At 41.1% G+C, this 12,559-nt stretch overlaps 1 protein-coding gene across 2 annotated transcripts in view; it reads left to right on the forward strand.

Moving 5' to 3' along the window:
• Positions 1-12,559, forward strand: part of FANCI (FA complementation group I) — a 105,104-nt gene that overhangs the window by 59,820 nt on the left and 32,725 nt on the right. For both annotated transcript variants that reach the window (XM_089310711.1, XM_070054524.2), the window contains 4 exons: positions 2,062-2,192; positions 3,051-3,121; positions 4,300-4,414; positions 7,226-7,348. In XM_089310711.1, coding sequence (XP_089166837.1) covers positions 2,062-2,192; positions 3,051-3,121; positions 4,300-4,414; positions 7,226-7,348 — 440 coding nt within the window. The remainder of the gene's footprint in view (positions 1-2,061; positions 2,193-3,050; positions 3,122-4,299; positions 4,415-7,225; positions 7,349-12,559) is intronic.

Consider the following 12,559-nt stretch of genomic DNA (forward strand, 5'->3'; position numbering starts at 1 on the left):
ATTTGGTTCAACTACTGAAAAAATAAGTTTATGAGTACTCAACCTTGTGTATTGAAGTATCTGCACTTTAGCTGTTCTGAGTGAACTGTTCTGTAGCTTTTGTGACCTCTGAAAATGGATCTGTAATCTCCTTTTGTGATTCTTTCCCATCTGAAGTGGTTTCCTCACACACTGCTCCCGTACTCCACTGAGAGTCAGTGCTTAAAAGCTCTCTTTCTGTACAACCTTTTTCTTTCTAGTACTCTGTGAATTCTGGCTTCTTCAACTTGAATTCTGAATTTTGTTATTTTCTTTTTAAAAATTACTCATTCATTCATTCACTCATTTAGAAGACAAAGACAGCTCCCATCAGGTGGTTCACTCCAGCTGGGAGCTGAGAACTCAGCCTGTCTCCCACATGGGTGGCAGGGACCCAAGCATTTGAGCTGTTCATGTGCTGCTTCCCAGGATGTGCATTAGAAAGCTGGATCAGACGCAGAGGAACTGGGACTCACATTGGGCATTCTCTTGTGGTACATGTGTCCCAAACAGCAACTTAGCTGTTCCACCACATGCCTACTCCCGTATATTTTTTAATAAGGTATTGGGCCCTTTATTCTGGCCCTTTGTGCCCTTGACAGTTTGATCCAAATTTACCCCTTTTTTTTTTTTTTAAGATTTATTTATTTATTTGTGAGTCAGAATTGCAGAGAGAGAGAAGGAGAAGCAGAGAGAAAGAGAGGTCTTCCATCCTCTGGTTCACTCCCCATTTGGCCACAACAGCTGGAGCTGCACCCATCCGAAGCCAGGAGCCAGGAGCTTCTTCCAGGTCTCCCAGGCGGGTGCAGGGGCCGAAAGTCTCCAGCCATCTTCTACTGCTTTTTCAGGCCATAGCAGAGAGCTGGATTGGAAGTAGAGCAGCCAGGACTTGAACCAGTGCCCACATAGGATGCTGGCACTGCAGGCAGCAGCTTCACCTATTACGCTACAGCGCCGGCCCCTCAATTTACCTTTGAAACATTAACTTCAATTATTTACTTTTCTGATTCTTTCATTCCAACTTTGTCGGTTTCCCCACCATCCCTTTAATACTTGTTTACTTATGTTCCTTGTGCTTTTACTCATTGTTCCTTTACAGTCAGCTTTTCGAGTTCTTTGCACATTTAAATATTGCCTGTCTTTCAGAAGCTAGTTTAAAATTCCTTCTCCTGATTACTTTTCCCAACTCATAGCTATCTCTGTCTACTTTGAACTTCTCTTTAAACTTCCTCTTTACCACTTGGTAGACCATAAGCTGAAATTCTTTAAAAATAGTTTTTCTTGACTTCCAACTAAATTATTAAAATCTTGAAGGAAAAGAGATGATTTTTTTTTTTTTTTGACAGGGTGGACAGTGAGAGAGAGAGACAGAAAGAAAGGTCTTCCTTTGCCGTTGGTTCACCCTCCAATGGCCATCGTGGCCAGTGTGCTGCAGTCGGCACACCGCGCTGATCCGAAGCCAGGAGCCAGGTGCTTCTCCTGGTCTCCCATGGGGTGCAGGGCCCAAGCACTTGGGCCATCCTCCACTGTACTCCCTGGCCACAGCAGAGAGCTGGCCTGGAAGAGGGGCAATCGGGACAGAATCCAGCACCCTGACTGGGATTAGAACCTGGTGTGCTGGCGCCACTAGGCGGAGGTTAGCTTGTTGAGCCGCAGCACCGGCAGAGAGACGATGTTTTATGCTTTATGTAGACTTGATAGGACTATTTTATGCTTGGCACATAATAAAAATTTATAAATGACTCATTTTTGGCTTGGCATGTGAAGACATGCTACTTCTCTAGGCAATGTGATGGGTTTCCTTCTTTATTTTAGACAGTTTAGTTTTTGTGATGTTGTCCTATCACCAGAAAAAAGCTTAAAGTACCCTGACTATAGTGACTGGAGAAAAACAGTAGAAATTTTTATTGTATGTAGTATACTTGACATATTTGAGAAAGGAAACAAAAGACTACAATTTCTTTTCCTACAATTATTTTCCTTTTATTTTTAGTATTTTTTGTTATTTTACGCAATTGACTATAGTTGTTTTTTTTTTTTCAGACCTGCTTTCAGATATCATCACATGTGCACCCTTAGTTCTTCAGAATTGTTCTTCTAAAGTCACAGAAACTTTTGACTATTTATCCTTTCTGCCTCTTCAGACTGTACAGGGGCTGCTTAAGGCAGTGCAGGTAAGCATTCCAACTCCTAACTAGCTTGTGAAGGCTAAAGTTTAGATATTTAATGGAAGTCTGATGTATTTCCTTATAAATATGTATTGTTTAAGAAATCCTATCCCAGGGCCAGCGCTGTGGTGTAGCAGGTAAAGCCACCACTTGTGGTGCTGGCATCCTGTATGGTCTCCGGTTCGAGACCCAGCTGCTCCACTTCTGATCCAGTTCTCTCCCTTGGCCTGGGAAAGCAGTAGAAGATGGCCCAAGCACCTGGGCCCGGTACCTGTGTGGAGACCCGGAAAAAGATCCTAGCTCTTAGCTTTAGATCAGCTGAGCTCTGGCTGTTGAGGCCATTTGGGGAGTGAACCAGCAAGAAAGACCTCTATCTCTGTCCCTGCCTCTTTGTAACTGCTTTATTTATAAATTTATATATTTACAAATAAATTTATAAATTACTATTTATAAGTAAATAAATCTTAAAAAAAAGAAGAAAAAAGGAATCCTATGCCATTGAATCTGAAACATGACAATTTATATTGAAAGAGCACTGAGGCAGACTGTCATCCATGTTTACTCTCTCTTCATAGTACTGTTCTCTGTCCTTTGACTTGTTTTTAAGTTAGTGAAGTAATTAAAAGTCAGTAGATTCATGAAGGCATTCAACCAATTTCAGTTTACTGTTCCAAAGTATACTATTGTCATTATTAAGTATAATAAACGTTGAAACATGTATATAAACCAGAACCAAAGTTCCTTATGTAATAAGCCAAATGGTAAAAACAGTAAGAAGAAATGAGCTGAGGTTATTAAGTAAGCTTGTTTATACTGAGGCTAATAAGTAAACTTGTTTTTACCTAATGATTCTTCCTTTTTCAGCCCCTTCTCAAAATCAGCATGTCAATGAGAGATTCCTTGATACTTGTCCTTCGGAAAGCTATGTTTGCCAGGTATGTGGCATCCCTTGATATCATAGGAAGTTACGCCTTCTAATGTTAGGATTAAAAATTACCACTGCCATCTCCCAGTACCACCTATGGTCAGAGCACTTTCATCAGATTAGGCATTGTGTCAGGGCTTTATGTGCCGCTTTTCATTTAATCTTCAGGATAACACTTAAGGTGAGAAATAATACAATTCCCGTTTTACAGATAAGGAGGCTTAGGATAAGATAAGTGACTTTCAAACAATAGTTGATGGTGGAGTTAGTCTAACATCAGAACTTGTGATCTCAAGTACTCTGCTGTAAAATGACTTTCAGGATAAACTTGCAGTGCCAAATTCTCTGAAACCTGACCTAGTAACAGTTCCAAAGAGGAAAGCACCTCAGTTAAGAATATATACTTAAGCATCTCATTTTATTGAACATCAGAGTGGCAGTCTAGTGGCTGATAGTCCTGATAAATTGTTGAGGGGCCTGAGTTATATTTAACATTCAGCCTCCTGACTTCTCTTCCTTTATTTCATAGCAGATAAGCTAGTGAGGGTAATACCATATCCTAAAAATACTGTGAAACAGTATAATGTGGAAAGCATTTGGTACTCTGAGCATAATGTGTCCAAGTAATACCACATTGACCATATTATCATATACATGTCAGTGTCCAGAGGAATAGCTAGTAAGTAGCTATATGCTATTATCTCTGACCTAGAATTGCCAGTTTTTATTGTTGCTTATTCAGAGGCACAGCTAATAGGCCAGGATTATGTGTTGTAGGGTCTGTGACATGAATTAATCACTGAGTTCAGTGAGCAGGTGAGTGTATCGTGTTTCTGGGTAGAGGCTTTACTTGGCACACAGCCCTGTACTCCACTGTGTGGATATGGTGCATATGAAGGGGAAACTCCTTGGGACACAGCAAAAAATCAGCAGTTTCCTTTACTCCTCAGTACTTATTGAAACTACCAACCGTGTACAGCTCGCAGTACTCTTATTCTCACTGCTCACAGAGACTTGAGAACAGTATAGAAGAACGTACAGATGGTTTCATGAGATAAAGTAGAGCTGATTGCTTTGAACATCTGGTGCCTTTGAGCATATAAATTCTGTGTGGAACTAACTGATTTTTTTGCATATTTCTTTGTACTTAGTACTGTTTGTTAACTTCTCTGTGTATTCCTGAGGTAGCCAGCTTGATGCTCGGAAATCTGCAGCTGCTGGGTTTTTGCTGCTCCTGAAGAACTTTAAAGTTTTAGGCAGCTTGTCATCCTCTCAGTGCAGTCAGTCTATCGGTGTTAGTCAGGTAAGTTTCCACTCTGGCTTGTAGTGTGAATGTTGATGCGTAACTCAGTGGTACGCACATTCTTTTGCTCCTGTTATGATTGTAAGGATGATAATCCTGAAACTGAGAGTCTAAGGGAGAGGGAGATATCGGCTAACACTTGTTAATAGCTCACTTTCTATATATTCTAGACTGTGCTGTCCAGTGTGGTAGCCTCTAGCTTCAACGTAGCTATTGAACTGAACACTTAAATGAAATTTGACTGGTTCGAATTGAATTGTTATATATGTAAAATTCACACTGGATTTTGAAGATTTAGTGTGAAGCAAATGTAAAATATCTCCTAAATGATTTATTAATATTTGTTGCATTTTGAGATAAAATTTGGGATATGTTAGTTTAAATACCATGCTAGAATTATCTTCACATTAGAATTGTCAGTGTGCCTGCTAGAAAGTTTGAAATTACATATGTAATTTATATTGGTTCATATTATATTTCTGTTGGACTGTACTGTGCCTAAATGCTTGACATTATCTCTTTTAATCTTTGCAGTAATCCTCTGAGGCTAGATACTGTTATTATCCCTAGTTTTTAAATAAGTCAGCTATTTTTTTTTTTTTATTTGACAGAGTTAGGCAGTGAGAGAGAGAGAAAGGTCTTCCTTCTGTTGGTTCACCCCCCAGTGGCTGCTACGGCCAGTGCTGCACCGATCCAAATACAGGAACCAGATGCCTCCTCCTGGTCTCCCATGTGGGTGCAGGCGCCCAAGCACTTGGGCCATCCTCCACTGCCCTCCTGGGCCACAGCAGAAAGCTGGACTGGAAGAGGAGCAACCGGGACTAGAACCCAGAGCCCATATGGGATGCCGGCGTCGTAGGCAGACGATTAACCTAGTGAGCCTCGGCACCAGCCCCATAAGTCAGCTATTTGCTTTGCATATGTACATCTATAATCTCAAACAAATTAAACTTTTTACAATAATTGGATAATCCAGGCTTTCAAGCAATAAAATTATCTTTATAATTGAAATGATGTAAGATTTATAAAAAAAGGTTTACATCAGTTTCATTAGGAATTCTCACTATTACTCTAAAATAACTATGTAAAACTTTTGTCTGTAACATATGGCATAAATTAAATATTAGGGGGCCAGCACTATGGTGTAGTGGATAAAGCTGCTGCCTGCAGTGCTGGCATCCCATTTGGGCGCCGGTTTATATCCTGGCTGCTCCAGTTCTGATCTAGCTCCCTGCTATGGCGTGGGAAAGCAGTGGAAGATGGCCCAAGTCCTTGGGCCTCTGCACCCACATGGGAGACCTGGAGGAAGCTCCCGGCTCCTGGCTTCAGATTGGTGCAGCTCCAGCCGCTGCGGCCATCTGGGGAGTGAACCAGTGGTTGGAAGGCGCCCTCTCCCCTTCCCTCTCCCCCTCTCCCTTTCTCTTTCTCTCCTTCTCTCTCTGCCTTTGCTTCTCTGTAACTCTGCCTTTCAAATAAGTAAATATTTAAAAAAAAAAAACCTAAATATCAGGAATACACCAATAATTTTAATTTAATAATGGGTATTATTATAATACCCATTTTTAAGGATAGGGAAACTGAGACTGAGAGAGGTTAAATAATTTACCCAAAGTCATAAGCAATAAAGAGTAGTACTACTGTTTGACCTCAGGAAGAATGAACTACTTCATTATGATGCCTGGAATAAGGATAAGGATAAGGACATCTTTGTTTGTTTGTTTGTTTTAATGATTTATTTATTTGAAAGAGTTACAGAAAGAGATCTTCCATCCACTGGTTCACTCCCCAAATGGCTTCAATAGCCAGGACTTGACCAGTCTGAAGCCAGGAGCCTGGAGCTTCATCCTGATCTCCCACGTGGATGGCTGGGGCCCAGGCACTTTCCCAGGCCATTAGCAGGGATCTGAATCAGAAGTGGAGCAGCTGGGACTTGAACCGGTGCCCATATGGGATGATGGCTTTATTCTCTATACCACAACACTGGCTTCAAGATTAGGACACCTTGATCCATAATTGCTAATTTTATTATGTAAATCAAGCAGTGTCAGTTCTTTGTAATTTCTGTTTCTTTTTAATTTTTGAAAGGCAGAGTGGACAGTGAGAGAGAGAGAGAAAGGTCTTCCTTTACCGTTGGTTCACCCCCCAAATGGCCTCTGTGGCCAGCACACTGTGCTGATCCGATGACAGGAGCCAGGTGCTTCTCCTGGTCTCCCATGGCTTGCAGGGCCCAAGCACTTGGGCCATCCTCCACTGCACTCCCTGGCCACAGCAGAGAGCTGGCCTGGAAGAGGGGCAACTGGGACAGAATCCGGCGCCCCGACCAGGACTAGAACCCGGTGTGCCAGCGCCACAAGGTGGAGGATTAGCCTATTGAGCCGCGGCACCAGCCTGTAATTTCTGTTTCTAAATAGAACTCTGCCTGCCTGTAAACCTCTCTGGCATTTGTGGAAGTAGAGAGCTAGATTCTTTCAGCTATTGGAGAAGCTCTTTAAGGAAATGGTAGGCCTTTCAAGGAAAATCATGTATAGTGGCGTGAAATAATCAGTGTCCCTTCCTAAGCAGCTGACATCACCAAGGAAACCTTAGGGATAGGCAAGTTAATTTTATTAAATTTCTTGAAAACTCTATTCCAGACAAGAATAAGGGTACCACCACTGCATGGTGATGGTTATAGCATCTGCCCCAGTCCTGGGTTTTAGCCTATGTGGAGAGCTGGATCTAAATTTTTTTGGCCAAAAACATTAGCTCATTTTATTCCTTAATGGAAACTGCTTTTGTAAGGTAGACATGATAGCTTCTGTTACTTTTCAGGTTTCTGTGGAAGTTCACAGCCGTTATAATTCTGTTGCCAATGAAACTTTTTGCCTTGAGATCATAGATAGTTTGAAGAGATGCCTTGGCCAGCAGGCTGATGTTCGACTCATGCTTTATGAGGTAAGTCAGTAGGGGAAAGATGTAGCAACTCCCAACTAATACTCCTATTTATGTTAATATTCTTCCCTGATTATAAAAGTGCAGTAAATAATGCCATTGTTTGATGCAGTTAGGACCAGTAAGTCATGAGATTGAGTCAAAAAGTTGTTTAATTGTATGTAACAGGTGATATACCATAAGTATTTTATTTTGAAATATTTAAATGTGCTGTTTGTCAATTTTGTGCTGTTTTTAAGACCAAGTCCACTTTTTGTTTATTTTGCTGTTGATTATGAATTTGCCATTTGGAACTTCCTGTTTCTCATTCAAACCATACTCTTAATTTATTGCCTGTAATTTCAAATTTTTGCATACCAAAAGTGATATAAGAACTTTGTGATACGTCAGATAACAGGTTTTAGATTAAGTGCAGAAACCCTTTAGGTGTCTTCAGTTTTTTTCCTCTTTTTACAATTGTTTTACCCTTGGTTTATTAGAAATTGCTTTGAGATTTAGTAAGTCTCAACTTAGTTTTGATAAAAAGAACCTTTTTCTTTTATGTGTTTGATTTTTCAATAATTTACAGGATGTCTGATTAAGTCATAATTATGGCAGTGCAGCTAGCAAGAAAAAAAAACAATTACAGCTACTGGCTTGTATTAGCATGTGACACAGCCAGTGGGAATAGAAGTGTGCAGTCAAGAATAAACCACCGTTTGTAGCATTCAGTATGGCATGTATTTCTGAATACATGTTTCATAGAAGAAATGGAGAGTGTTAGATAATCTAGCAGATATATCAAGTGGAAGTTTCTTCAGACAGCAGTTATAATGATAACTTCATTTGATGCCTTAAAATATCCCTTATTGGGCTATAGGAATTGCAAAGTACTAGACACTGGATTTTCAGGCTAATTGTAGAAGATAGAGAAAAAAAATTTTTAATATTATTACTGGCCACCACTTACATATAACTATTCATGCAAAATTACAATTATATGATTTATATGCATTTTATTTCTTTATGTTATAATCACTTTTCCCTTTTCATTGACTGTTCTTTGACAACATGATTTTAAGGGCAAATAAAATATTCTTTTTGGAAATGTAGTTACTTAACTGTTTATTTTGGAGTATTTCTTTTGTCTCCAATTTTTTACTTTGCGTTGTTTGAATGTTTGACCACATTGCTGTATCAAAGAATAGAGCATTTCAAAGTCTCTTGGTACATGCTGGCGAGCACCGAGTCCTTTCTTAAATGTTAAGGGGTTGTATATAAAGTACCCCTTTATAATAAAATCTCTGAGAAACTCAGCAAACTAGGATTAAAAGGGAACTTCCTTGGGGCCGGCGCCATGGCACAGTAGATTAATCCTCCGCCTGAAGCACCAGCACCCCGTACGGGTGCCAATTCTAGTTCTGGCTGCTCCTCTTCCAATGCAGCTCTCTGCTGTGACCTGGGAAAGCAGTGGAGGATGGACCCAGTCCTTAGGCCCCTGCACCCATGTGGGAGACCCAGAGGAGGCTCCTGGCTCCTAGCTTGGGATTGGCGCAGCTCCAGCCGTTGTGGCCATCTGAGGAGTGAACTAGTGGATGGAAGACCTCTCTCTGTCTCTACCTCTCTCTGTAACTCTGTCTTTAAAATAAATAAAATAAATCTTAAAAAAAAAAAAAAGTAGATTTAGTAAGGTTGTGGGACATAAGATCAAAATCCATATAAAAATCAATTCTAGGCCGGCGCCGCAGCTCACTAGGCTAATCCTCTGCCTTGCGGCGCCGGCACACCGGGTTCTAGTCCCTCAGGGCGCCGGATTCTGTCCCGGTTGCCCCTCTTCCAGGCCAGCTCTCTGCTGTGGTCCGGGAGTGCAGTGGAGGATGGCCCAAGTCCTTGGGCCCTGCACGCCATGGGAGACCAGGAGATGTACCTGGCTCCTGCCATCGGATTGGCGCGGTGCGCCGGCCACAGTGTGCTGGCCATGGCGGCCATTGGAGGGTGAACCAACGGCAAAGGAAGACCTTTCTCTCTGTCTCTCTCTCTCACTGTCCACTCTGCCTGTCAAAAAAAAAAAAAAAAAAAAAAAATCAATTCTATTCTATACTGGCATTGAAAAATTAGAAACTGAAATTAAAATACCTAAGGACAGCTCTAACAAAGCATATGTAGAAATATATACACTGAAAACCTCAAAATACTGCTGAGAAAAGTTAAAATCTAAATAAATGAAGATACACACCATGTTTATAAGTTGGAATGCTCAATATCATTAATATTTTAAATCTCCAGTAGACCCACAGATTCAGTGCAATGCTAGCTGAAACCCAAAAGGCTTTTTTTTTTTTTTTAAGAAATTAAGAAGTTGATCCTAAAATTCATATGGAATGAAGGGCCTAGAATGATTGAAACAGTTGAAATGCATAGGTTGATTAGTGGAGTTTTGTCAGTGACCCCAAGGTATTTCAGTGGAGCAAAGGATGGTTTTTTCAACAAAAGGGGCTGAGACAGTTATTCATTATATTGAGGGTCCCCAAGACTATCCATGGGTTAGATTTAATTAGAAGGACTCACAAAACTCAGGACTAAACTGTACTACATTTGAAGATTATAGAGCAAAATCAGCCCAGTGTGGTCTGGAGGAAACCAGGTACAAATATAAGAGTTCCTTCTAAGTAGGATTGAATAGAATTCATTAATTCCTCTAGCAAATGATTTGTGGTAACATTTGCAAAGTGTTGGCCGGCGCCGCGGCTCACTAGGCTAATCCTCCGCCTAGCGGCGCCGGCACACCGGGTTCTAGTCCCGGTCGGGGCGCCGGATTCTGTCCCGGTTGCCCCTCTTCCAGGCCAGCTCTCTGCTATGGCCAGGGAGTGCAGTGGAGGATGGCCCAGGTGCTTGGGCCCTGCACCCCATGGGAGACCAGGAAAAGCACCTGGCTCCTGGCTCCTGCCATCTGATCAGCGCAGTGCGCCGGCCGCAGCGTGCCAGCCACGGCGGCCATTGGAGGGTGAACCAACGGCAAAGGAAGACCTTTCTCTCTGTCTCTCTCTCTCACTGTCCACTCTGCCTGTCAAAAAAAAAAAAAAAAAAAAAAAATTTGCAAAGTGTTTACTACTAACAGAGCTTATTGGAGACTTGGCAGGTTTTTATTACTACTAGTTACATATGACACCCTTTGCCAAGCATGTACCAAAATTCCAAACTCCCAGGAAAACCCCCAGATATTCAGTATAAACCACATTGTATATAGACATAATGAATCATTCTGATCATTTATGGAAATCATGTGTTAATTAAGGGATCTGTTTGCCAACCAGATTTCCAGTCACCAGCTTTCAAGGGTCAACTTTGCAAGCAGGCCTTACTAAGAATAGGCAGTCTTAGAACTGTTTTGTTAACTGTTCTACAAGTCGTCCATCCCTGCCCCCAAAAGAAGAAAAGATGAATTTGAAATGAATCAATAGACCTAAACCTATTAGGATATTAGGATATTGCTGTTCTTTTACTTGTCAAAGATTCCATACATCATTGGTTTGAAAAAAACTAAATATAGATGCCTTTGAGGATTATTATGATAATCCTTTTAGACTTAAATAATTTTTGGTTATTCAATTTATTGATTTCTTTTAAATTATCTTTTTTTTTTTTTTTAAGATTTATTTATTTGGGGCTGGCACTGTGACAAAGCAGTTTTAAAGCTGCCGCCTGCAGTACCAGTATCCCATATGGGTGCTGGTTCCAGTCCTGACTGCTCCACTTCCAGTCCAGCTCTCTGCTATGGCCTGGGAAAGCAGTAGAAGATGGCCCAAGTCCTTGGACCCCTGAACCTCCATGGGAGACCCAGAGGAAACTCCTGGATCCTGGCTTTGGATCAGCCCAGCTCTGGCCGTTGGGGCCAATTGGGGAGTGAGCCAGCAGATGGAAGACCTTTTTCTCTGTCTTTCCCTCTCTCTGTAGCTCTACCTCTCAAATAAATAAAATTGGATAGGTAAATCTATCTAAAAAGTTTTTAAAAAGCAGATTTATTTATTTGAAAGGCCGAGTTACAGAGAGAGAAGGAAAGACAAGAAATCTTCCATTTGCTGGTTCAGTATCCAAATGGTCGCAACGGCCAAAACTAGGCAGATCTGAAGCCAGGAGCCAGGAGCTTCTTCGGGTTCTCCCACATGGATTCAGAGGCCCAAATACTTAGGCCATCTTCCAGTGCTTTCCCAGATGCAGTAGCAGGAAGCTGGGTGGGAAATGGGGCAGCTGGGACTCCAACTGGTACCCATATAGGATTCCAGCATTGCAGGCGAAGGCTGTACTTGCTCTGCCACAGCACTGGCCCCATCTTCTATTATTTTTATACATAGATAATCTGTATTCTACTAGTGTGTGTTTCCTTCCTTTTTTTTTTTTTTTTAAGATTTATTTCTTACTTGAAAGAGTTAGAGAAGGAGAGACAGAGATCTTCCATCTGCTAGTTCACTCCACTCATGGCCTCAACAGCCAGCCCTGGATCAGTCTGAAACCAGGAGCCAGGAGCTTCATCCTGGTCTCTCACATGGGCAGGGGCCTAAACACTTGGGCCCTCTGTTGCTTTTCCCTGGCCATTAGCAGGTAGCTGGATGGGAAGTGGGGCAGCCTGCACACAAACCAGCACCCTTAGGGGATGCTGGCATTAGAGGCAACAGCTCTACCTACTATGCCACAACACCGGCTCTTAGTTCATTTAGATTTTGTTTTTTATGTTTAGCTACTTAATTCATGAATTTATTTTGATATCATATATAAAGATCTAATATTTCCCCCCACATTAGCCAATTCAGCTACCTTTATGCATACTATTTCTGTTTCACCTTTAAATAAATTTTTGTGACAACAATATACCTTTTATTATCATTAAACATTTACAACATATTTTAATGCCTGTTAAAGCTAAGCTTCTTTTGTTTCTTTAAACATCTTTTCCTGTCAATTCTCATTTGCTTTTTCTTACAGATGAACTATATAACCTGTTTTCCAAGTTACAAAAGGAAAATTCTCTCCAGGATTTTAATCTGAGCAGTTTGAAACTAAGACTGGGAAATTTTGGATAGAGAAAAATACCATGATCATTCACATTAGAATGTTTGGGGCCATGAAGCACTTTTTTTTTTTTTTTTTTTTTTTTTTTTTTTTAAGATTTATCCATTTATTTGAGAGGCGCAGAGAGAGAGAGAATGTATTCCATCCTCTGGTCCACTCCCCAAATGG

This window comes from Oryctolagus cuniculus, chromosome 12 (assembly GCF_051225735.1).
Source record: "Oryctolagus cuniculus isolate XC-2025 breed Fujian yellow rabbit chromosome 12, ASM5122573v1, whole genome shotgun sequence".
Lineage (NCBI taxonomy): Eukaryota > Metazoa > Chordata > Mammalia > Lagomorpha > Leporidae > Oryctolagus > Oryctolagus cuniculus.